General features: G+C 50.8%; 1 protein-coding gene across 3 annotated transcripts in view; it reads right to left on the minus strand.

The window, feature by feature from the left end:
- Nucleotides 1-879: 879 nt before the first annotated feature.
- Nucleotides 880-27,198, minus strand: part of LOC119384136 (synembryn-A) — a 545,950-nt gene continuing 519,631 nt past the window's right edge. For all 3 annotated transcript variants that reach the window (XM_037652429.2, XM_049412780.1, XM_037652428.2), the window contains one exon: nt 880-1,953. In XM_037652429.2, the coding sequence (XP_037508357.1) occupies nt 1,842-1,953 (112 nt within the window). In that variant the 3' untranslated portion in view covers nt 880-1,841. The remainder of the gene's footprint in view (nt 1,954-27,198) is intronic.

The raw sequence follows: 27,198 nt of genomic DNA on the forward strand, positions 1-27,198 counted from the left end.
AAACAAAAGAGTTATACGGCCCCTTTGCGGCCCTCAGCCAAAAAGTCACTAAAGCCCCTAAATTCCCCCCCCCCCCGGAAATACCTAAAAAATGCTAGGGATTTCCCCAGAATTCCTACGTAAAAAACGCCAACTGCCGCACTTGTCTTGCTCAACAAGCTATGGGCGGCTACGAGCGCTTTTTATTGGCCAAATTCGAAAAACGTCGCGGCTTCCGGCGTGGGCGGCGCCTCAAGCGTGACGTAACAGGGAAAACGGAATACGGAATAAATGTACATTATACGGCCGCTGTGCTCGTGTAACAGAATGGAGCGGTTTGGTGAGAATCCCTCCCAAGGTACCATCTCACGTTGAAAACACCGAGCTAAAAGGGGTTTCCGAATTCCAACGTCCTTTTGCTGGGAAACCATCCACGGCGACATGCCCGCTTAGCTCGGCATAAGCCCTCTCCAGGAAGACTCGGCGGTCTGTGCCTCCGTCTAAGCGCCGATGTGTGTGTGTGTGCGGGGGGGGGGGGGGGGAGACAAGATACAGCTGCTCGCACAATGGCGTCTGCCTCGATGACTTGTAAGGCCAAACGTAACAACATAGAGCCATTGTAAAACGATGTTTCGATTTGTGCTTAAGGTCTCGCTCTTGCGAAGCTGCCTTAGTTTTTTTTACCTGCAAGTAATAATTCATTTCCCTGTATGTCAAAATGAGTACACTTCAATGAAATTGGCCCTCATGATTTTATTAGATTCATCAGCTGTTGGTTTCATATAGCTCTGTCTAACAAACGAGCCAGATTGAACTCATAAAGTACGAACCTGTGATCAGGGCGTGTCGCTGGAGCCAACGTTTCGACAGGCCGAGATGTCCTCCACCGGGTTTGTGCGCCACAGACGACACAGACGGTTGGGCACACACATACCTTTATTCTGCACTTGGACAAAGCCACACGACTTTTTACACATATGACATTCACTCTGCTTGTGCTCTCGTCTTCCATTCTGTCATGACGTATATAAATTCTACTTATCCGAGCGCATTTCCTTATTCAGCTTAACTGAGATTGCAGAGCCTTCGAAGGACCAATTGTTTTATAATACAACGCTATTTATTTGTAATATCACTAACCAACAGGGAATGTAACTTCACACACTAAGATATAATTAAGATTAGGTTATGTCACATCAGACAGAATCAGTTTCTGCAGAAATACAGCAAAATATGATTAAGAATGTGGACTACAACAATCATGGATGGCTTGATCCCATGCAGCTGTGATCAGCAACTCCTCCCACAAGTGTGAGTCGGGACCGACTGCGCTCATGTGTATTCGGCACACTCCACGGCAGTTGCATTCATACTGGTGAAAAATTGCCTGAACCACGGCTCTGATGACTACTGCGATAGCTCTACTCATCTCAGGCAGTGGAAACAAACTCAGGGGTTCATTTTGCGTCCCTGCCTTACAGTTCTTTTGTAGGCAACCCTGCTATCACGAAAACCTTTCGGTGAGAAGATGGATAAGTAATGAAGAAATTCTCAACAAAAGCAACGGCCAGTATGATGATAGCCCCCATGTCACCTAAGTTCAAGCTGTGTTTGTCTTTTGTGCCACAATAAAACGAAAATTTCAGACTCTCTCCAAAGACTGACTTTTAACACGTGACAAAACGCCAACTGCGACGCACCGACAGCAAAGGGCGACAACTAATGGGGAATAATAAAGAAAGCACGAACTACATGTGAGAAAAAAAATGAATGAATTGAACCGAATAATGAGAATTAACGCATAGTTTCAAATGAACCAGATATGCAGCCTGTGGTCGCAGCCGACAGGCCAATGCTGCATCTTAGTCAGACTCTGATGCTGTAAGGTCGCGGTCTTCCTGGAGCTCCAGCACATGCTCAATTGGGTGTGGACGCCCGTCAGCACCAATGCGTGCTGGTTGCACTACGCCGCCCCTGCAACATGAAATGAACAGAAGCAAGAAATGTGTAAGTAAACTATGTCCAAGAGGACTGTCCACTACATATACTGCAAGATCGCCATCGATATTGTACGAGCATATCAGCTATCTTACCCACAGTAGGTGCATTGTTATTCTTTGCAAAAGTATCGAAAGGTGGGCTAGTTGGTAATTCATACTTCTTCAGCTTACTGGGAACGCGGGAACACACAACAGACGAAGGAAGAACCACAAAACACGAGCGCTCGTGTTCTGTGGTTCTTCCTTCGTCTGTTGTGTGTTCCCGCGCTCCCAGTAAGCTGGTGTTGCTGCTGTTCTTTACAAGATCTCGCTTTATAATTACGCGTTCTAAAGGAACCATCAAACAGTAGAGCGCTTCAGAAAATGCCTCCCCACTTATTTCATTCTAGCCCTTTCGGTAGTTACTCAGAGGCGTTTTCCCCGCATCACTGCTATCCCGTAAATCGTCTCTTACTAACTGACCTTTCGCCTAACGCTCTTTGCTGTCATCGCTCACACTGCCAGCCGTATATTTACGGTGAGTCTCCTAGTTCTCTACTGTGATTCACCGCTCTTCCTATATCAGTACCGGAACACCTTCTCTGCCTATCTACTCTCCCTCACATTCCTCAGCCTCTCTTTGAATCTTATTTTGCTCTGAGATTCCCTCACCTCAAAACTTCTCCATCCCATATCTCCCTTTAAGGCCGAACCACATGCAGCGTTTTTGCCGGTGTTTAGTTCCCCGGCGTCACTCAGCGTTTCCGATCGTTCATCGGTAGGCTTAGCAGGAATGAGTGTATTGGCCGAATACGCGGTCTCGAAGATATGCGACAACTTTAGTCTCACTCAGAGATCATATATTACGAATTTGTGGTTCTTAATTTCAATAGCTGGCTTACAAGTAACTACTAGCAAATAAAGGAAAATGTGCCTTTCGGTGGCACTACGCCTCGTTGTTCGCCCTACAAATCTGCAAATGAGACATAAAAGTTTTAGTCAGGAGTATTTCTTGTTGGTTTATTGACGAAAACTGCAGACTGCTTTGCGAGGTTTAATATTCACTCCCTCTGGTCACAATGTGCGACGCTGGGCTGGCGCTGGCCTCGTCGCTTCTTATGCGGCGTTTATGAGACGACGCCGAGTGACGCAAGGCCAGAAAACGTCGGTAAGAACGCTGCATATAGTTCGGCCTTTATAGGCTCACTTGTCGTGTTCCCCTCAACGCCCAACGCGAGGCGGCCCACAGTCCCTTGATTCACATTCATTCCAGAGTGCACCTCTCACCACATGCACACCACTTAATTTCCAAATGTAAGCCCCGGAACCATACACCTTTCCGCACACCACAAAGCACCTCGAACCTATGGTATCCCCACAACAATCTGTGCTTCATTATTGCAGATTTCCTCCATCCTTATACTGCCGAGGCTTTTTCCTGCACCTCCAGGTATCTATCACCCTCATTTATCCATACTCCGAGGTACTTGTATTCGCATACCCTCGGTATTTCTTGGCCGAGTATTGACACCGCCTGATCATTGGGATCATTGAATACCATCAATCCACACTTTGCTACACTAAATCCTAGTCCTAGAGCTTCACCTTACCTTCCGCATATATTCATCAGCCGCTGTACATAATCTCGGCCGTCCGCAAATACGACAATATCGTCAGCATAAGATAAACCTGGAAGCTGCTGCTCAATCATCACGCCGCTCTTTTTATGGGACAGATTAAAACCAATGTTGCTACCTTGTAGCGCTTTTTGCGTCGTGACCATGCACAGCATAAATAACATCGGGGAGAAAGGACATCCCTGTCTCAGCCCCTTGCTAATATCAACGTTCTATTTGCTACATATTAATTCCCATTCTATGCAAACTGTATTTTTTTCGGTATATCTCCTTTAAAAGCTGTATTCAGTCGTCGCTTTATGCCCACTTCTATGTATTCCAGAAAATTTCGTGATTAACGTTGTCATACGCCCCAGGGATGTCCAGAAAAGCCACGCACATGGGCTTGTTTTCTGTTTTAGATATTTGTATACACTGAATGAGAACAAACAGGTTATGGTCTGCTTGCCTGCCGATTAGAAATCCATTCAGAAGTTCTCCCAAAATATCGTTATGTTCTGCCCACGTTTTTGTTTTTATTTTTACTGCCTGCATCGCCAACCTGTATAGTACCCACGTAATGGTTAGCGGTCTATACAAGCGAATATTATCCTTTCCTCCCTTGCCTTTAAAAATTAAGTTCTTTCTACTTTTTCGCCAACTGTCCGGTATTTGCCTGTCCTGCAAGCATTTTTATGCGGCTTTCAACAGTGCTTCTTTAGTGTTATGTCTTTGTTAATGAAGCTGACGGGAACCACATCAAAACCCGGGGCAGTGCGCTTTGAAATTTTTCCTTATGCCTTCTTCCAGTTGAAATTCGCAAGTATTGCCTTTTCCTCGGTTGCGCTCTCCTAGTTTTTAAGCGAATCGGCTGTTACCTTTCGGACGTAACCTAGCGCTTCGTACCCTTCCAATTGATTTCCTCCTTCGTCTATGTTGTTGCCTTGTCACAAACTTCCTACCTAGCGCTTTTATGTGGCTCCAAAATAGCGTAGCCGCGGCCTTTTTTCTCGTGAATCTGTGACACCCAGCGTTCACTTTCACCTTCAATTTTTGATTCGACGAATTTCTGTACAATGGATTTTTCCTCTAAATATATTTCCCCTATTTTGTTGACTTCTTCCTGCGGCCGCTTCTCATCCTTTGCCTGTCTATACTCCCGTGATGCTTCACGTCGCTTCTCGATCGCTTCCCGGATTTTCTTGTTCCACCAACTTTTTGGCTTCCTCTTTCCTTTCCAGCAAATAGTTTTCTTCTCTTTTCCCCATCTCCTTCGTCATTATATGTAACAGCTCACTAACCCGCAGGCCTTGCCTGGTATTTTGTCTACTTATTCGTCGACTCTTCCGGTATATTTGTTATTTGTTTGTCATTTAAATACGGGCTGCCAAAGTTTGATAGTACGCTCGTTTTTCCAGTTTTAAAGCCCTATGTAATGTTATGCGGTTATGATCACTACCCAAGCTGTTAATCACTTCTACGTCTATTCTAATTTCTCCCAGTTTGTGGTAAATTCCTTCAGTCATGAGACAATAATCAATATTCGATTGCTTGCTTCCGACTTCCCACGTGATCTGCCCATCCGAATTAGGCCCCGTGTTAACTATCTCCAGACTAAGTTGCTCGCAGAGATCTAGCAATAACTTCCCACTGGTGTCTGAATATACGTGAAGGTCATGAATGTGGGCATTCATGTCCCCTAGAAGGATGATTTCGGCCCCATTACCAAATCGCACTATCTCCTGATTCTTTTCTCTGCAGTAATTCCCCGTCCATGACTAAGTTACCCCTAGCCACGTTTTCTTTCTATCTACTGTGCCCAAAACCCAGAGATGCTCTGTACACGTCTCTGTCAGCCGATCCCATTCTGCTCCGCGATGAATCAGCATTCCTAAGCCTCCACCTTTCCTTTCTGATATGATCCTGTTGCACCGTCCCCAAGCATAACTGTCAATATGTGGTGGCCCTAAGGTGTGTTTCTGTAACCGCGTAAACGCCTATCTGTAATTTGCTTAACTTCTGCGCAATCTCTAACCATTTTGCTTTTTTCTGCCACCCTGCACGTTTATGCAGCTATAATAAGGCACTGGACACATGGTTCGAGCAGTGGACACGGGGTAGAGAGAATAGCAAGAGGGAAAAGGAGGACGACCTACTGAGATCGCTGGCCTGCTTAGTGTTAGCCCTGGTGCTAAATAAACCACTGCTTCGTAGGGTCAACTCCTGACTATAAAACACCCCATTTGAACTGGTGGAGGTGCTGGGTAGTTGACCGGTAGCGGTAGGTAGTTGACCGGTGACGTTTGGTGTACTCAAGGAGGTTAAATTAAAATTTGCTGGAGAAATTAAAATTTGCTGGAGTGGAGGAGGCGCCCCTCAGCTGAAGCCGCGCGCCGCCATATTGCCATAGGCAGAAGGCGCGCCTTCCGCAACGCATGCTGCAGCGGCCGCATAGATGTTCCAGATGTTCTCTGGCGTGGTGGCGTCCGGACGTTGTTGGGTACATCGTGCGTTGCGTACGGCTATATAAATCGAGCGAAAAGGTACCCTGGGGTGAAGTTTCACTTGTAAGCAGAACATTTCGAGCTTGATGAAAACTCCTCTGTATGCCGGAACACATGCTGACAGCTCGCAATCTGTCTCTAATTCCACATCTGACGGTCATTCTTTTTTCCTAACCGGTTTCTTAAGAAGACAAATGTTCGAAGCACGTCGGGGCAGGCTGTTTGACGGGAAGTCTAGAAGCCAAAAGACGGCGATCACATATATGTTCGAGGCACTTCTCGCCGAATTGTTTCGACCGGACTAGGCTGCGGACCCGGTAGTTGTCCGACTGTGCTTGACGCATTTGTAAAACACATGCAAAACCTAGTGATACACATACTTGTGCTTGTTGATGCCATTGGTGCGGAGCGCAAATAGGAAAAGGACGTACCGTTTACTATTCGTTGAAATTATATAAATAGGTGACTCCCTAGATTTTGTTATCGGTTGCCCTGTTGTGTTAGAAAAGGGTAGCTCGCAACTACGAGGTTAAGTAACGTCATTCGGACAATACGCAATCGTTGAAATTATATAAATAGGTGACTCCCTAGATTTTGTTATCGGTTGCCCTGTTGTGTTAGAAAAGGGTAGCTCGCAACTACGAGGTTAAGTAACGTCATTCGGACAATACGCAAGGACCAATTTTTTCTTACATTCGTGCCTTTTCGTTTGTTATTTGTATCTGCTTTATGCAGCGCAGCGAGTAAAACTGCAATCCTGGTTCCAGCTGCAAATAAAGCGACCTAACCAAGGCCCCGGGGTACTCCGGCCGTTACATGTGTTCGAATTGAACAAAGTTGTTGAAGATGTGACAGTTGCATCACCTACACGGCAGCATTACGAAGAAACGCTTCATGTTTCCTAAGGGGAGACAAACAGTTCAAGATGAAAATTCTGCAGCAGAAAAATTGCAGGCTGACCCAAGAGAGCGATAATAAACGAGATCAAGGATCAAAAGCTCATGTCTGAGTAGGGAAGGGGGTGTTCACTGCGGTCTCCCCCCAAACAAACAGCAACCCCTCCACAGGGCACGAAAAGACCAGAAAAGCACGTATCCATCCGAGCTGCGGGCGTTTGCGTTAACGCTGCACTTCTTTTCTCCATCAGCTATGAGTATGTACAGTGCCGTCCACTCTTAGGGTGAACACGGCTCAGCGTGGCCGCGCTCTGCGGAGCGCCAGTGCATCCAGCCAACGCCGGTGCTGGCACGCCCGTGATCGCTTCCCTGTAGTACAGCAAGAGGAGCACGTTCCCAAGCGTCTGCGCCGTTTACATTCGTAGTTTAATCGACCACTGTAGCAGAGCGCACCATACGAGAACGGTATACAGAATTCAATCAAAGGAAATGCTGCCTTCACAGATGAGTCACTGCCTCGAAAAAGATAGCCCAATGCAGCACAAAAACTCTACTGTACTTTGATTGTTGATGACAAATGAGGAAACATGTTCGGATTGTGGGCGACTAAATGGGTAGATATGTGGACTTTGGGACTGGAATGCATGATGATAGACTGCGTGTATATATGCTCGTTGGCTTAAACTTACGACATAGGGTGCCACTTGGGCTCGAGAAGCGTACGTTGGGGGGCTAGTTGGTAAGACATAATTAAAGAATTTATAACTGCGCTAAGGACGAGATACCAGAAACGAAGTAGACAGGACGATCGTCCTGTCCACTTCGTTTCTGGTATCTCGTCCTTAGCGCAGTTATAAATTTTTTAATTATGCCACTTGGGCGTTTTTAATTGATTCATTGACAGGATAAGAGAGAGCCGATCCAACGAAATAGCATCGAAAAGCTATATATCTATAGAAATAGTGTCGAGTGCAAGCTGAATGCCCACATTTGAAGCACGTCCATGCAAATCTAAAACTATTTTTTTGGAGGTTAAGAGTTTGTCTTGAGAAAATAAATGGCTTCCAAGCCTTGATGAGCATATCCTTGAGTGTGGAGCTTTGGACTTCCACATTTATATTCCGCTCAAAGAAAGTGGCCAAACTCCACATATGCGTAAGACTCCGTCACATGACGAATGAAATAAACAGGAAAATGAGTGCCGAGAAGTGAGGTGTGCTCTTACGAGAATGATTATATTTAAAAATCAATGATACAGACCCTTCATCGGTGGGCATGCTTGCAGGGAAAACGCCAAAAGAATCAGAATAAAACTGAATTTGGCTTCTTATTCTTGACAACTTCTCCCTTAATGCTCGCCGTAACCGTTAAAAACCACGGCGGAGAGGCGCGATGAGCGCGGCGGGCGCGCTTTAGCACCCGTTTCTTGCCTATGGCAAGATGGCCGCCGCGCGCGCGGCGCGGCTTCACTGCGGCCCACAGCAAGTTTTATTTAAACCTCCTTGGGTGTACTACCAGATAGGGACTCTGGTACCTCGCAGAAAGCTTGTGGGAGACTCGCGGAGGAGTCGACGGAACCCATAACCACACCAATGCGTTACGAGCAAAGCACGTAGGCGTAGTTGAGGCATCATGGCGATTTTTTGGCGCGTCTGGTACTGTGACGTGAACGCACGAGCAAGCTGACGACATTCTTCAGCATGTGCAGCTGCTCGTGAGACAGTTGTCAACTCTGAAGGGTCCGGGCGATAAGGTAGAATTGTGTCCATTGTGGAGGATGGTTCACGTCCATATAGGAGAAAATTGAAAATCCACATGTTCTCTGCGTTGCAGTGTTGTAGGCATACGTGACGAAAGGCAGTATGCTATCCCAATTGCAGTGGTCGGATGAAGCGTACATGGCCAGCATATCACCAAGTGTACAATTGAAACGCTCTGTCATCCCATTTGTTTGCAGATGATATTGTTACAAGAATATATTTCACACTGCCGAAGCAAGGAAGGCACCAAAGACGACGACGTGATGTTGCGTGGGGCACGCTCTCCGCCATCTTGCCTTATGCTTAGGCGTGGCGTAAACATATTGTAAGTACGCCTTGCTCCCCTGTGTGCCTTCACGTAACAATATGTCGTGGTGGTGCGGTGTATGATGCGGCACTCGCTCAACAACGCTGTAATAGCGTCGGAGAGAAAAACTCGGCGGCGATCACTTAGTAACTCCCAAGGCGCTCCATGCCTTAAGATGAGGTTTTGCAGTATGAAACTGGCAACGTCTCTTGCGGTAGCAGAAGTTGACGCAGCTGTTTAAGCGTACCGCGTAAGGTGATCGATAGCGACGACCCAGCGGTTGCCACTTTGAGTGTAGGGAAGCGGACCGTAGAGGTCGATGCCGACGCGATCAAAAGCTCGGGCGGGACATGGTAATGGTTGCAAGGGACCCGGTTGTATGTTGACGACGCGTGCCAACGACGCGTCTTGCGTCGTTGGCACGGAGCGCAAGACCTGATGTAGCGGCGATCGAAATGGTATTCTGCCTTTTTCTTTCACGTTTTTTCTTGCTTTTTGCAATACTACCTGTCAAAGAGGCTCCCCTGGTTGTGTTCACCGATATAGCTACCCCAAAATCAGAAGGGCACGCGAGCCCCCCCCCCCCCCCCCCCCCCAAGAGCTACTGCGCGTCCCGCCACTCGCCAACCCACCTCATGACCAAGCTTCCTATGAAAGTGAATTCTGTCTCCTAGGAACCCCCCCCCCCCCCCTGCGCACCTCCCTGTTGATTTGCACTACCTCGAAACCTTTCTCCCGACTCAGTCGCCATATCTCTTTTTTTAACGCGAAAGTGTTTTATGCCGGGCTCCACCAAGACTTCAGTGACGTATTTCCGTCACGGAAATGACGTTGAAAAAATTTACACGATCAGATGGCAAAGAAAAAAAGTTCCGTCAACGTGCATCGAACCCACGATTGCTCGGTCCGCAACAGTAGATGCCGGGCACGCTATCTGCTGCGCCACGGTCACAGACTCTAGAGGCTTTACAAACGCACCTTTTTATCTACCACTCTCCCTGTCGGCGGTAAAGTAAATCGTGATACTCTGACCTCCGCGATTAGCACCTGCAACGCGTTGCACGTACGTCCCATTCGGCGCATTTTCAATAGAAGTTTTCAATAGAAGGTTGGGCTGAGGTCACCACCTTGCGGTGACGACCTCAGCCCAAGCGTCGTAAAAGCGTCGGCCTCGTTCATAACATCACGCTAATCCAAACCAAAAATAGCTCTGCGACGCGCGCCTGGCTGGAACACCCCGTTCCCCGCTCACGCGCTCGCCCCCCCCCCCAAAAAAAAAAAAAAAATCGCGGCTGGCCTGCGGGGCGGCACGACGCGCTTTGCGTTTCCACATTTTAACATGCCGCAGGATGGCGACCAAGTTTTGCGTCCAATATGCGACGCTTTTCTGGCTGTCACAACTCGTTCTCCGATTACGCTTTCACCGTTAACTACTACAGCTACCACAAGGGTTTGTTTAATCATTTAACATGGACGTTAGTCGTCGGGATGGAGATGTACCACCAATCATCAAAGTGGGTACATACACGTTAAACGGTACCATGCATAGGCGGAGAGTTCATTTTACTGGAGGGGGCGGGGGCCTGACTTGCTCTTCCACATTTCTCTGTCACTCTCCCTATATATATATATATATATATATATATATATATATATATATATATATATAGTGAAACCTCGGTGATACGATGACGGCTCGTACGAATTTCGGTGTGGTACGAATTTTTCTGTGGTCCCGGCCAAGGCCCATTAGCCTGCAATATATTGGAGTACGGTTGTTGCGAACCGATTTTCACCCCGCGACGTTTGATACGAACGTACGCTATCGCACAGATACGAACAGGTGCTGCCCGCGCTGTCGCGGAAGAAGCGGCAGTCACGCGCGGGCATGCGTGCTGCGCGATCATCAACGGTACGTCGTTGCCTCCGAGATAGTGCGCGCGAATCTTGGAGGCCTTTAGGCGCCTTCGCGTTTAGATTACAGATGACGCTGACGTCGCGCTTTTTTTTTTTTTTCCGACGTGTTGACGCGTGCTCCTGTGCTCGAGGCAGCAGCGTCTTTGTACTGTGTTAACACGTGTCTGCCACGTCGATGCAAGCCATGTCCCCGCAATCAGACGTTCTATGAAACAAGACTGAAACTTAGGCTGCGGTCCGTCATGAAGTCCCATTAAAGGTGGACGAAGACCCCAAGAGACGAAGCGGACGGTCTGGGCGAAGTATCTTGGCATCTATCTATCGTGTGCAAAGCGCTTCTTAAGTCACTTTCCCCGCAGTACTCTAGTGTCATGCAGAAAAGCGTAGTGAGATTAGGAAGGGGCTACTAGCGGTCACTGGGCACAACACATTTGGTTCATTAATTACACACGCGCGCATATTACATACGTGCGCACACCGTATATCTACGAATACAAGTATGACCGTTAACGCCTAAAAACTTTACTGGCAGTCGTTCAGAGCTGTTCATGACGTCGCTGCGGCCCTGAGAGACACTGAATCAAAGCGTATGCCAACTTTCTTTTGTTACATACTAATTTTCCATGTTTTCTGGTGATACGAGATTCGTATCACCGAGGTTTTACTGTATGTATGCATATATATATATATATATATATATATATATATATATATATATATATATATATATATATATATATATATATATATATATATATAAATATATATATATATATATATATTATATACATACATATGTATATACATACATATATATATATACATACATACATATACATACATACATATATATATATATATATATATATATATATATATATATATATATATATATATATGTATATATATATATATATATTTGTAAAGAGAGAAACAGGAGACAACGCCTGTTCACTAGGCCGGCTGTTCTATTTCTGAACCTCTTCTTCCTCCCCTTCGCCCTAGCTGCCCGCGCGCCAGAGCCTCGGTGCCGCTCTTCGTCATCACACTCGGCCATGACTGCGACTCGCGGACCAGCCGACAATGTCTCCGGTGGGCGGTGTTGGCTACATCGCGGTGGTCGGGTTCGACCACGCCGCAACTTGTTTGGGAGACCTGCCCGAAGAGCCTCTGGTGGTCGACACTGGTCGAATCGCTGTGGCCGGTCTCGACCACGCTGGGACTTAGCCTGAAACTTTGCCGACGCTGTCTTTAAAGGTTGTTCTCGGCCATAGTGCGACATTGCACGGGAAGCTGGCTCGTTTGTCTTTGGTTGACGAAATTGGCTCTTTCGCGGTAGTCGACGTTGCCTGCAACGATGCGGCTTGGTTCGTCGATCTGCCTTAAGTGGGTCTGGTGGGCGACCCTGGCTGTGATGCAGCGGTCGTCGCACGCCAAGAAGACAATGGTTGTGCCGCCTCAGCTTGACGCTCTGGTCTTTATCTGCGTTTGCGTGCAAAGCCGGCGAACACTTGCGCAACGCCGAACGCGTGCGAACTCGGACAGGCAGCGGGACGGGATCGTCGTGATTCGACAGAGCAGCCTCTCCCTCAATATCACCGTACTTTTTTGCTCTGTGGTGACTGTCCGAACGACTTGCATTGGCCTCTGCAAGTGAAACGCTCACACACTCGGCCAATGACTGCCGCGATTTCCGGGGCTGTGACTTCCCAGTGAGGGTCGAATCTGGAGTGGAGGTTCGTTCATCGCTTCCAACTTGTTGCGAGGAAACTGACGTCCCACAGCAGGCCGACGGCTCCGTCCGCTCTAGTGCTGACCAGCTTAGAGGCCGCGTCGGCGGCCGCTGTGAATGGGGTGTGGTCTCGGCGTCTACACGGGATGGTATGGTGTGAGATACTGATGCAAGAAGTGGTGCGCCTGGTTTCTGAGGTATGTGCGTACCAGGACAGGTTGTCAAACTGCCTGCTGGTGAGCTACAATGCACAGTTGCAGCCTCGAGGTGGTTCTCCTCCTGAGCTACATCCTCGGTAGCAGTCAGGTTGGACTCGGTGCTCGCATAGGGCTTATAAAGACTCCGTCCAAAAGCAACTATGAGCTTGTTGCTCCATTCCGTCCAGGACTGCTGCTGCACGCCTTCGTATCGATGCCACGCCGCGGCACCATTCCGAAGGCGGTCAATTGCCACGCACCATTTCTGTTGGTCCGTCCACGCTTGGCGAGCTCCAAGAGCGTTGACGGTGGCCACCCAATGGTCGGCGTCGTCCTGGAAGCCGCGGAACTCCGGTAGTTCGCAGGCAGCCGGTGATGGTGATACGGCAGCCGAAACTCCGGGGCATGACGACGCCAACCAGTCGAGTTGGTATGAGAGCTCCGTGAGGGCACACCGCAGCTCTCTGCGGCTCTCGGGTGAGCTCTCTTCATGGTCTTGCGAGGCGGCGGCGGCCAACGCGGCATTGAGCGAGTGCAGTGCTGGCAAGGCGGCAGGACACAGCACGGAGATTGACGCTGCCAAGGCGTTCACCGTGACTCGGAGTCGCGCGATGGTGGCGGAAAGCTCGGCGGCGCTCTCGGGCGATCCGCGCGTGGAGCCTGTGGTGACATCCGAGGAGTATGACACGATCAGCGTACTCACAGAGGAGGGACCCTTGTCCGAGGGAGCTTGGACAGCACCCCTAAGTGGCCCGGGTGCCGATGGAGTACTGAGTACGCCGTTGTCGCTGCGGGAAGCGTGGACGGCATTCCCGGGGTCCTTGCCGTTGGAAGCGTCAATCACGTTCCGAGGTAACCGGTACCCGTGCGATGTCCTGTCATGAACTGGTACTGCGGCGTCGATGAAGGAGGGTTGAGCCGCCGAGGAAGCCTGGACGCCGTCCACGGACGGTGCCTGAAGCGCCGACAGATTGGCAGGTGGTGGCGAGGAGGCATGTACGCCGTCCCTGGGCGAGAGGAGCCCGTGCGCATTGTTGCCGCGAAGTAGCACGTCACCGGACAAGTAGTTCCCCGGAACCACAATGGAGGCCTGGACGCCGTCCGCTGGTGGTGGGATGGATGCTTGCCGCGGAGGTCTACTTGCGGGTTCCATCAGCGAGGAAGCGTGACGGCGTTCCTCTGGAAGACGCGTTGCCTCAAGCTAACAGCTGGGGTTCAACGAAGCCTTTCGACGACTGCGCCATTGTAAAGAGAGAAACAGGAGACAACGCCTGTTCACTAGGCCGGCTGTTCTATTTCTGAACCTCTTCTTCCTCCCCTTCGCCCTAGCTGCCCGCGCGCCAGAGCCTCGGTGCCGCTCTTCGTCATCACAATATATATATATATATATATATATATATATATATATATATATATATATATATATATATATATATATATATATATATATATTGTAATGAAGAAGGAACAAGAGACAACGCCCGTTCGTAGGCCGGCTGTTCTTATTCTGACTTCAGCCTCGTCTTCCCGTAGCCGAGCGCGCGTTCGCGCCCCAGCGGCGCTGTCTTCCTTACACTCGGCCACGACTGCGACGTAGCATGACGAGCTGCCGAAACGTCTCTGGTGGGCGAAATTGACCGCTCCTTGGCGGTCTTTGCAGATATCGGTTCCGCTGCGACTGGAGTGTACATGTTTCTGGCGGTCGGCACTGGCTATTGAGGGAAGGTCGTAGCTGCCGCTGTCGCTTCTCTCGTCGCATTTCTTGACGAACTGTAGGAGGTTTACGATGAACGGCATATGACTGCACTGATGTGTTGTCACCGCAGTTCTGTCGTTGCGCGCGTCTCTGCAGCTTTGCAGCTGACGGACCAAATCTCATCGACGCTCTTCCACCGCACGAGCTAGGTGGAGCGTACCACGCTGCCGTGTAACGGGCGTTTATTCTTTTCAGGCTCCACATAGAGGACAGCTGCATATGCCCCCCAATTTTTGGTTTCCTTGTCTGAGTGAGGGGCATCTCAGGTACGAGAATAACTGGCCGCTCCATGTGCTCAAGCACTGGTGAGCATGGAGGCGGCATCGCTAACTGCTGTGGCTTGTGGGTGGTCTTGTTTGGTGTGGAGAGTAGCCACGTAGCTTCTCCCATCTGTGGCGGAGAACACAGCTCGCGGCCAGTCGTGTCTGCCGCGGGACAATCAGCGAAGCTTTCGTTGGAGTGGCTGCTGCGGGCACCTTCAGCGCCGGGGGGGGGGGGGGGGGGGGAGTGATTATTATTATGTGAAGGAAAAATGCGATAGCAAGAAACTAATGCTATACGAATTGAGGCTCGCTAATGGGTACTCACAGTTTGAACAGCGCTCCTGTTGCAAAGGCGGCCGAAGCAGCGAAGGAAACTAGCGTGCCTCAAGTGTCGAGCTGTGACACTTGATAGTTCGCGCTCATCTTCTGTTTGTTCGCTTAGCGGCGTCTCTTGAGCTCGAGTGACTTTCGTACGCTCCGTAACATGAGCGCGGACATCACGGTGATAGCTTGAAACATCCCTCTTGCCCTCACCACGAGAAAACCGCGCGAGCAGACAGCGGAAGGCCAAGGTTCTCGCTGCGCAAATATAGAAGAAGCGAGCGAGTTCGCCGACGACTTTTAAATGCGCCCGTCGCGCTCCTAGCGCCATCTCGCTGGTAATGAAGAAACGCTTATAAGCGCCGGCCGTCTCCGAGTCCGTCCAGCGGTGAAGGGTGTGTATATAACGCTCGCCGTTAGCTACGTGCAGGACCTGCGTTCCGTGGCGTAATGGTTAGCGCCACTCGCTGCACAGCAAGAGGTCCCTGGTCAACACCACCTAGACTAGCTAAGGCCTCTCCAAATCCTCCTCTCCCCAGCGCCTACGTCACCATACTACGACGGAGCTGCTTCGTCGTCTCTCGACGCTTTCGGGAAAAGGGAGACATACCGCCCTACCGACTACAACCTGCTCCGACCGGTCTTGCGGTCTGTGTGCTGCTGCGCACGCGCGAAGTAAAGCAAGCCGAAGTGTCGAATTTGGGGAAATTCCCAGTAACGTTTTTCGTAAACTTCGACCGCAAAATTAAACCATTATTTTGTGAGACGCATGCGTAGCAGTAAGCATCATATTTTACAACGTTAAAATTGGGTTTACGCTAGGCTTTTGTGCCATTTTTTATATTGTAGCGCAGTGCTCGAAGGTTGAATACATCCGCAGGACAGTAAACATCAGTGGCCTCGTGGTTCTTTTGGTGGTGCTGTGATTTTTCGAGCGGTTGCGTTGTGAAATTGTGTTTGTGTATTTTCGTGCTGAGTGCATCGGCGAGACTGCTGGTATTTATTTATTAACGGTGACATGAGTGAGCTCAACCAAGAGTATTTGCGTCGAGCGGGCAAGCTGTGATAATGCCTGGGCATTGCTGTGTACCGCGGTGCCGCGGGAACTATGACGGTGGAGAATCTGTGCGCGTGTTCACGTTCCCTTCGGACCCAGCAAGAAGAACTCAGTGGATTAAAACTATTCACCGTGCGGACTTCACACCAGGAAACCGATCAGTGGTAAGGCTAACATTTCTTTTAAGTGCCGTTGTTTACACTTCTGCATTGCGTAACACCGCGTGGATTGATGTGCGAGATAACGAGGACGCCTACTCTAGATTGAAAAGAATGTATGTGTAGCCAATATGCTGTTCCTTTGCTAGATTGAGTCAACGCGGAGTGGCACAGTATAGGTAACATTAATCACCATGAATTTGTTTGAGAAATATGCGAAGTACCCATTACTTTGCTGCCACGAACATGAGATACTGCTTCTGAACTTAAGATACTGCGTTATTCTAATGTCCTTTTTAATATCCCAGGTCTGCGAGCGCCACTTCAAACCATCCGACATGGTAGACTCAACAAGCTACGTGGATACAAAGACCGGCAAAGTAATTGAAGCAAAGCTGAAGCTTACGCGTCTTCGACCTGACGCAGTTCCAAGCATATTGCCGAACTGTCCTGCTTACCTTTCCGCCCCAGCCTCAAGCACATGTCGAGAGGCCCCACATGAAAAGAAAGCGCGTCGAGAGGCAGCTTTCCTGCAAGATGCCATCAAAATGTCCACCGAGACGCATCACGAGGAAGGGCAAAATAACAAAATTGATACTTTTCAGGCGCTCTTAAACTGCCTCCCATGTATCAAGGTTTCAAAATTCTGGGCAGTAATTCCACAGCATGACTGCGTGCTCTTCCTCAACCTCACTGTCGATGATGCCCCAGCTATCAGAAAATCAGTAAAAATCACAGAGGATCTCTCTTTGAGGCTGTTTTTTCAAGACGTCGAGGTCACCAAAGTTGATGGCATAGACTTTCCAAAAACTGTGAATGACATTCGGTGCTTGACAAATCTTCTGGAAGCTGTTGAGGGATTTGATGAGACACCTGCCTTGAACTCCGAGGACAAGACCAGGGGCATACTAAAGCTCGTAGTGTCACTTCTTGAGGACGCAATGAATCGGGAATTGCAAGACGAGGAGCGGAACGATTCTTGTACCTTCTTAAGGGAGCAAGTCATCCTCCTTTTGAGCAAGTCACCCCGCTACTCTTCAGACTTGCTGGTATTTTCGAGCCTGTTATTTACCATCTCTCCCCACGCCTATAGGTACTTAGGAACTACGGAGGTCTCAAACTGCCGCATGAATCAACAATCAGACGTGTATGCAATTCTCCTGTTGTGAATCCCGCAGCTGAACAGCAGGATGTTTCATTCCTGCTGTATGCGAAGAAACTCGTGACTGCAATGAAGGATCATGAAAAATCGGTGGTACTCATGATGGATGAAATCCATATACAATCGTACTTGGATTACAAAGGCGGCACAATCGTTGGCGTTGCCAGTAACACTTCAAATGCAGCCAAGACGGCACACGTATTTATGATGCAGAGCCTTCTGTCACCTCAAAAAAATGTTCACATTTTGCCCGTTGATAAAATCAATGCTGAACAGCTTCACACTGTCCTCCGAACCATCATAAATGAACTTGAAAAAGTTGGTCTTCGCATCATTGCTGTTATCACTGATAACAATTCTATCAATCGCAGAACAATGTCTCTTTATATATATATATATATATATATATATATATATATATATATATATATATATATATAGGATAAAGAGAACTTCTTCTGGCTACTGTAATAAAATTGTGAAAAACTTCGTACTGCAATTTATATACCAACCAAAACAAATATTTCTTCTGTGCAGCCTTCTTCGGAGGATGTAATTAATGAAAATCCTCCATCTTCCGAAAAAGGCTGGACCGTCAGCCGAAACTGTTAGGCGAAAATAAATATCTGTTTTGTTTCCTGTATTGCAGTACGAAGTTTTTCAAAAAAAAAAGAATATATATATATATATTCACCATTAAGCCGCGGCAACGAAAAAATGAAGGAATGGATTCGCAATGCGCCGCAAGTACGCCAACGAGCGCGCGACAATATGCATTTCTGAAAACGCGTCCTCTGCACCCGTCGTAGTGTGATGACGTCACGGAGGAGTGGAGAGGCCTTAGCTAGTCTAGGTGGTGTTGCCCTGGTTCGATTCCGCGCTTCGGAAGCATTTTTCTGAATTATTTTTCTTTGGGGCTTTAATATATATATATATATATATATATATATATATATATATATACTTATACATATACGGTGCATGACGGCGACGGCAAAATCCAGCCGAGACTGTCCATATAATTGCTATCGCAATAAAATGAAGAGAAGTGCGCCCCGCAACTGTCTCGAACAGGGCCGGACACCTCAGCAGTAGCGCACGGGGGGAAGGGGCGGAGGATGATAGAGAGCGGTAGGAGAGGAGGTGGTAAGGAGAGAGAGAAAAGAGAGAAAAAAAGAGAGAGAGTTAAGGAGGGAGAGAGCGTTCTGTTCGTCACCCGAAGGGAAACCCGCGAAGCAGGCAGCCGAGGGGAAAAGCCGTCAAGCAGGTCAGCAGGCCAGATGTAAACAAACGCGCGTCACCAGCGGGCAGGAGAAGAGTTCGGCGCGGCCGGAACATAAACGGGCCGTGAGGCGCGTCGATGCAAAAAGCATTCACGGGTGTGTGTAAACAAACACCGCGTGAGTGGACTGCGTGCGCGGAGTAAACAGACAGGCTGTGGGGCTCGTCTACTCACAGGCGCGCACGCAGCGCGGTGCCGGTGATCAAGTCCAGCAGCGCGGAGAGAGCGCGTTTGATGTGCTCGCGGCGGCACTCGGGGAAGAGGAGCTCCGAGGTGGTGCACCTAGGAAGGCCGAGTCTGCCGTAGACGTCCAGCAGGGCGGCCCTGTCTGCGTCGAAGGCTGGGCAACGTAGGAGAAGGTGTTCCAGCGTTTCCATGTCGCCGCAATCGACACAGTAGGGGCTGCCACGACCGGAAAGGCGATGCATCCTCTCGGCGGCACGGTGGCAGCCGATGCGCAAACGCAGGAGTGTCCCCCGGTCAGCCCGGGAGAGTCCACGAAGGGGGAGGCGTCGTGGAAGTTTGCCCGCTGCCACGCGAGGGTCGGGATGACGCTCTCGCACGTAGCGGGCCACCAGGAGTCTGCCGACGTCGGCGGTACACACGAAGTCGGTGACCGCCGTGCTGGGGTGGTGTGCTGGGGTGGTGGTTTGCAGCGCGGTCAGCTGCCTCATTGCCCGGGATGCCCACGTGTGAGGGGACCCAGTGGAGCTTGAGGTCGCAACCACGCTGCTGGATGAAGCGCAGCTTCCTGGCCAGGCGCTGAGGGAGCAGATTTCCGTCAGCTTCGCGTTTAACAGCAGCTAGAGCCGCGCGGGAATCACAGATGATGGCTGCAGTCGCCTCGCCGATCAGGTCGGCTGCTAAGTCGATTGCCGCGAGCTCAGCCACCGTAGACGAGGCGATGCACGGGAGGTGGCACCTCCGAGTCTCTCCGAGAGATGGCGCCACACACGCTGCAGCGGCGCTTCCGTCGGGTAGCACCAATGGGTAGCCCCGAGCCGTCTGCGTAAACAAGCAGCCGCCCGCACAGCTGATCACTCACGAGAGCGGCGCATTCCTGCTGCATAGCTGCGATGGGGGTGCGTGCCTTGGCTTTGATTCTCGGGATGTGCGTGTGGACATCCAAGGGGGTGTGGCGGTGAGGGGGAGTCACCGGCCATCGGTAGGGAGGCGTATCCGGCACGATGGTGCGCAGTTCGCTGACGCGACGCCCCATGCAGGAATGCGAGAGCGTGGCGAGCCGTTCAACCAAGCGCTGCCCCTGTGCGGTGTTGTTTAGGCGCAGCACATGGTTGAGCGCCCGTTGCGTTGCCCGGAGAGACAGCGGCATATCTCCTGCCTCGGCGAGTGCGGGGCCCACTTGGGAATTGTGGGGCAGGCCATACAGTTCGCGCACGGCATTCCTGTGGTCGGTGTCCAGGGCGGACCACTGTAAGGCACTTAGGGAGATGAGCGGCAGACCATAGAGAGCCTTGGCCGATGCCACCGCGTTGTAGATCCTCAGTGCCAGCGCCGGGGTACAACCTCGACCGCGTGCGAGGAGACTGCGGGCAGCTCCCAGCACTTTGCGGCTGTATTTGCCAAGCGCCGAGGTTATGCGCCTCATGACCTTCGTCAGCGAGCACAGCGATGGATGGCTTGGGCTCTTCTGGCGCCTTTACTGTAGGTGTGGCAAGCACGAGAGGAGCTGGTATCTGCATGTGCCCCAGCGAAGGCGAATCTGGGGCCGGTTCCTCCAACTGCGCTGGATGAGGGGTGGTCTCGGCCTCTCTCAGTGACGTTATGGCGCCGGGTTCCGGCGCAGTGCAGCACGTGCGTCTGATGTCAGTTGTAGGGCAGCCCGAGCAGCTTTCTGTCGTGGGGCTTGAGGGCTCCGATGGACCATCGAGCTGGTGCTCCACGTGAGCTCGATGTCCGAGAGAGGGAACGTTAGTAAAGGGCACAGCTGTACCGTACCCTTCATGATCTCGTTCACCGAGAGGGGGCAGGGTGGTGGAGGGTCGAGGTGGTGTGCCTCACCTCTCCCATCCGTGGTATAAATTGGGTCGGCAGGGAGGGAATCACAGGCATGAGAAAGTGGTCGAAAAACAGTAGTCAATCTTGCACACCACTGATGGCAGGATTGTTGTGCCATGCTTTGGCAGCATCATGAAGGCGGTCAATGGCCACGCACCATTTCTGTTGGACCGTCCACGCCTCGCGAGCTCCGAGAGCGTTGACGGTGGCCACCCAATTGCCGGCGTCGTCTTGGAAGCCGCGGAATTCCGGTAGTTCGCAGGCAGCCAGTGATGGTGATACGGTAGGCGAAACTCCGGAGCATGACGACGCCAACCAGCCGAGTTAGTATGACAGCTCCGTGAGGGCATACCGCAGCTCTCTGCGGCTCTCGGGTGAGCTCTTTTCATGGTCTTGCGAGGCGGCGGCGGCCAACGCGGCATTGAGCGAGTGCAGTGCTGGCAAGGCAGCAGGACAAAGCACGGAGATTGAAGCTACCAAGGCGTTCACCGTGACTCGGAGTCGCGCGGAAAGCTCGGCGGCGGTCTCGGGCGATCCGCGCGTGGAGCCAGTGGCGACGTCCGCGGAGTAGGACACAGCATTCCTGGGCAACGGCACGCCGTGTACTATGTTGGCGGGGCCGGGGTAAGCCTGCCCTTGAGCCACCGAAGAGGCCTGGACGCCGTCCTTGAATGGTGGCACAGGTGCTTCCGGCAGTAGTAGAGAGACGGGCTGCATAATCGTTCCTTGGAGGGAAGGTCCGCAGCGCCGATGAGCCACGAGGTCGCACTTACGGTTCATAGTTCGTAGACTGCGCCATTGTAATGAAGAAACAGAGAAACAAGAGACAACGTCCGTTCGTGGGCCGGCTGTTGATTGATTGATTGATTGAAGCCTATCAATTTTGGCACATACCCACTCTGGGGGATTGGCCAAGAAATATTATTGTAGCCACGGATGTCAATTACGTTAATTTTTTTGCCTCCCTATTACTAAAATAGAGAAAAAAAACGCGAAGATAAAGAGCAATCTAATTACAAAAGGTAATATAGCCTATGAATTACAATTTTGAGCCGACCAGACAGCTGAGTTTACCTGAACCGACGAAATTTGGCTCTATGACTTACTTTTAATCACATTTTATGATTATGTCGCGAGTATTTTTCCAGTATTTCTTACACCTTACGTTGGAATACGTTTAGTTGCCGAGATGAAATTACGCACAGCATCAAAAATTTCTCTATGACAATGTCCCAAAACAGAGGCACCCAAATTTAGAATATTTTCTGCAGTTAAATTTAAACCAATCGTCGAAAATGGCTGTTCTTATTCTGACTTCTTCTGCCCCGTCTTCCCATAGCCGAGCGCGCATTCGCGCCCCAACGGCGCTGTCTTCCTTACAATATACATATATATATATATATATATATATATATATATATATATATATATATATATACCATGCAGTCCTATCAGTTGCCGCCCCGTCAATCCCGTCCTGCACCATGGACGGGCCGTGCCCCAGGGAACCGATGGCGCACACCTGACAACCGCCCCATATGCTTCGCATGCGGTTACGCCGGCCACGTGGCGCGCTATTGCAATCGCGTGCAGCCGCCTAGAGACGTGTCGCCTGCCACCGTCCAGTCGAACCGCCCGTATTACGACCCACCTACGCCTCCGTCGCCGACGTCTCGCCCAGCTGCACCTACCCGCCGTTCACCGTCACCACGACGCCGCTCGCTGTCACCGATGCGGCCACGTTCGGTCCCACGCGACCAGGAAAACTAGTCGTCGCAGTCCACGAGGCAAGGGCTGCGACGCTATCGAACTGCGAAAGCCCTCAGCGAAGCCCATCGAACGTGATAGACGTTTTTGTGGACGGTGTTCGCGCATCTGCGCTTATCGATACTGGAGCCGCCGTATCCGTTATGGACGCTAAACTAAGCCGCCTGCTACGAAAAGTGACGACGCCACTTTCCGGGCTCTCCCTCCGTACAGCCAGCGCCCAAAGTATTCACCCGACGGCAGTATGCACAGCCCGTGTCATCATTCAGGACGCTCTGTACGCCGTCGAATTCATCATAATTTCTTCATGCTCTCACGACGTCATCCTGGGATGGGATTTTCTTGCCCGCCACGCCGCCGTCATTCATTGCGCACCAGCCGAATTAGAGCTCTCACCATTCTCACATTTGACGCCGGCAGACAGTTCATCCGCTGCGACCAAGGTATTCGTCAAAGACGACATCACACTTCCTGCAAATTCGTCAACGGCTGTGCCCGTCTATTGCACCGGTCTCCGCGCCGCCGTTGCACTTCTTTCTCCATGTGACCGCGTTTTCACTAGGAAAGGCTTGCTGGTGCCATTTGCGACCGTGGAAATCACTCAGGGCGAAACGGATATTTTTGTGACCAACCCATCCCCGTTCATGGTTACGTTGGTGCGAGGGGAATGTCTCGGCAGAGCGGAACCCCTCGAAGACGCACAAGTTATGGACGCACCGGGTGACACGCACTGCGCCAGCTCCCGTACGCTCAGTGCTGTTTCCACATCTGATTCGTCATCCGCTGATGTATTTCGTTCCTCGATTGCTGACAACCTTACGTCGGTCGAGCGCTCCCAGCTTCTATGCCTGTTGGAAGAATTTCGTTCTTCGTTCGATGTCGCGCAAACTTCTCTCGGCCGCACGTCTGCTGTCACCCATTGCATCGACACTGGCGCCCAACCACCACTGCGGCAACGTCCATATCGCGTATCTCCAGCAGAGCGTCGTGTAATTAACGAGCAAGTTGACGACATGCTTCGCCGCGACGTTATTCGACCCTCAAACAGTCCGTGGGCGTCTCCTGTCGTTCTTGTTGCGAAGAAGGACGGCTCTGTGCGGTTCTGTGTGGACTACCGACGACTCAATAAGATCACCCGTAAGGACGTTTATCCCCTACCTCGAATAGACGACGCCATTGACAGCCTGCAAGGAGCAGAATTCTTTTCATCGCTCGATTTGCGCTCAGGGTACTGGCAAGTCCCCATGGCTGATGACGCTCGACCGAAGACAGCGTTTGTCACACCCGACGGCTTGTACGAATTCAACGTCATGCCGTTTGGGCTGTGTAATGCACCCGCGACCTTTGAGCGCATGATGGATACCGTTCTGCGCAACTTGAAATGGCACACGTGCCTGTGCTACCTCGACGACGTCGTCGTTTTCGCCCCGGACTTCTCCACGCATCTTCAACGCCTGCGGCATGTTTTGACGCGTTTGAGCGACGCCGGGCTACAACTCAACCTAAAGAAGTGCCGATTTGCAGCACGGCAGCTGACAATACTAGGCTACGTCGTGTCCAAGGACGGAATTCTCCCCGATCCGGCCAAGCTTCGGGCCGTGACAGAGTACCCCAAACCTACGTCCGTCAAAGAACTGCGTAGTTTCGTAGGACTATGTTCCTACTTTCGTCGCTTCATACGAAACTTCGCGACTATCATATCGCCGCTGACAAAGCTCCTTGGCAGCAACGGGCCTCTCAATACGTGGTCGTCAGAGTGCGACGCCGCTTTCGCGAAGCTCCGTCGTTTGTTGACGTCTCCTCCGATACTACGCCACTACGACCCTACGGCCCCCACAGAGGTACACACGGACGCCAGCGGTGTTGGCCTCGGCGCTGTCCTTGCTCAGCGCAAACCTGGGTTCCCGGAATATGTCGTGGCATATGCAAGTCGCACGCTTACTAAAGCCGAAACCAATTACACCGTCACGGAGAAAGAATGCCTGGCAATCATCTGGGCCCTTACGAAGTTCCGACCTTATCTGTATGGTCGCCCATTTGATGTCGTCACCGACCATCATGCGCTGTGCTGGTTGTCGTCATTGAAAGATCCCTCAGGCCGTCTCGCCCGTTGGGCACTCCGCCTGCAAGACTACGACATTCGCGTGCTGTACCGCAACGGACGCCAGCATGCTGACGCCGACGCCCTGTCGCGCTCTCCCTTGCCTGACGACAATGGCCACAGCTCAGTGTCTCCCCTTACCGTTTCTTCCATCGACATTCAGACAGTCGCTACCGAACAGCGCAAGGATCGCTGGATTGCCTCACTGATAGACTTGCTGACTGATCCATCGGCAACACCATCCACTCGCGCGTTGCGTCGTCAAGCGCACCATTTCGCCGTTCGCGACGACCTCCTCCATCGACGCAATTACAGCGGCGACGGCCGCCAGTGGCTACTAGTAATACCCCGAAGTCTGCGTTCTGACATATGCGAATCGTTCCACGCTGATCCGCAGTGTGCGCATTCTGGGGTATCGAAAACTTACCACCGCATCCGCCAACGGTACTTTTGGCGAGGGATGTACCGCTACGTGCAGAAGTTCGTCCGCTCCTGCCTCGATTGTCAGCGCCGCAAAACTTCAACGCACCTGTCGCCGGCAGGTCTGCAACCTCTACCTTGCCCTGACCGGCCATTTGGGCGTGTTGGCATCGATTTGTATGGACCACTTCCTCTGACGTCTGCTGGTAACCGCTGGGCCATCGTCGCTGTAGACCACCTCACGCGATACGCCGAAACTGCCGCCCTCTCAGCGGCTACAGCGCGCGATGTAGCCTCCTTCCTGCTCCACCGATTCATGCTACGTCACGGTCCACCCCAGGAGCTGCTCAGCGATCGAGGCCGTGTCTTCTTGTCGGAAGTCGTCGAAGCCATTCTAAAAGAGTGCAACGTTGTTCACCGCAAAACTACTGCTTACCACCCGCAGACGAATGGCCTAACCGAACGATTTAACCGAACGCTCGGCGACATGCTCTCCATGTACGTAGCCGCCGATCACACCAACTGGGATGCCATTCTGCCGTTCGTCACCTACGCCTACAATACCGCCGCTCAGAGCACCACTGGTTTTTCTCCCTTTTTCTTATTGTATGGCAGGCACCCCTCGCACACGATCGACACAATCCTTCCATACAAGCCGGATCGGTCTGAGTGTGCGCCGATTTCTGCTACCGCCCGACTTGCTGAAGAATGTCGAGACCTTGCCAAGACCTTCACTACGCAGGACCAAGAGCGGCAGAGGAGCATTAGCGGTGACAGAATCACTTCTGAGCCGACGTTCCTCCCTGGAGCGCTCGTATGGCTCTCGATCCCTACCACTGCACCTGGCCTATCTTCAAAACTACTGCCCAAATACGAAGGCCCCTACCGTGTTGTTGAACGCACATCCCCTGTCAACTACCTGATCGAACCAATAGATCCATCCTCGGACATGCGCCGTCGAGGGCGCGACATTGTAAACGTGGAGCGCCTCAAGGTGTACCATGATCCGCTCATTGTGACAAGTTGTTAGGTCGCCAGGCGGCTCCCTTTTCGCACCCGGAGTAATTGTAGCGAAGTTTATTGGAACTCTGAAGTGGGTCGTCCTCTCCGGCCCCCTCTAGTGGGTTGCCCTCTTCGGACAGAGTGCAGCTCGCGCAGAGTCGGCCCCCGCCTTGACTGTCGCTGTCGAGTATCATCGCCGCTAATAAACCTCTTTATAATATATATATATATATATATATATATATATATATATATATATATATATATATATATATATATAGAGAGAGAGAGAGAGAGAGAGAGAGAGGAGTCCAACTTCCAAATTAAAGAATTTAATGTAACTTTAGCCTCTTAGGTGCCCGCGATATCATAATGAAGATCTGTAGTGGAAGACCTTAGATTTATTTTTCAACTTACACAAAGACATCGATCCACCTCGTAACTCTTGGCTCGAAGGGAAAAAGATCGCGTAGGCGACCTTTTTCATTGGCTCGTTGACTGCGTCGCGTAAAATCGATTCACGCAATGCGTGGGGTTAGGCTTTACTTTGTTAAAGCATGCGCCACACAGGAGAGAGTAGGCTAACGCTATCACGAGAAGCTTTAATTATATGCCAGTGAGTTCAATTCAAGATGGCCGAAAGTAATTCTGAGATGGTAGCAAATTCCATTTACTTCCACTACACCTTGTGCGAAGCTGCGGTTATGAATCTGGACGAGTAATAGAGTTGCTCATTGGTGGCCTAACTTTTAGTAAAACCCTTTACTGATAAATCAAAACTGCGTACCATCTTTTCTCGGCATTTTTATAAGCAGGCATGTCGAAGGGTACGAATATGTAGGCAACCTAGAAATTGCCGGTTTTTTTATTGGCGAGTAAGTTTGTGCGAAAGCGTTCACTGACCAGGGTTGCCAATGGTGGCTACTTTTCGCCAAATTGGCGAATTTGAGAGGCCCGGGGCGACCTAAAATTATGAATGGCGACATGGCGAATTTTTGGCGAT

Source organism: Rhipicephalus sanguineus, chromosome 2, assembly GCF_013339695.2.
Source record: "Rhipicephalus sanguineus isolate Rsan-2018 chromosome 2, BIME_Rsan_1.4, whole genome shotgun sequence".
Lineage (NCBI taxonomy): Eukaryota > Metazoa > Arthropoda > Arachnida > Ixodida > Ixodidae > Rhipicephalus > Rhipicephalus sanguineus.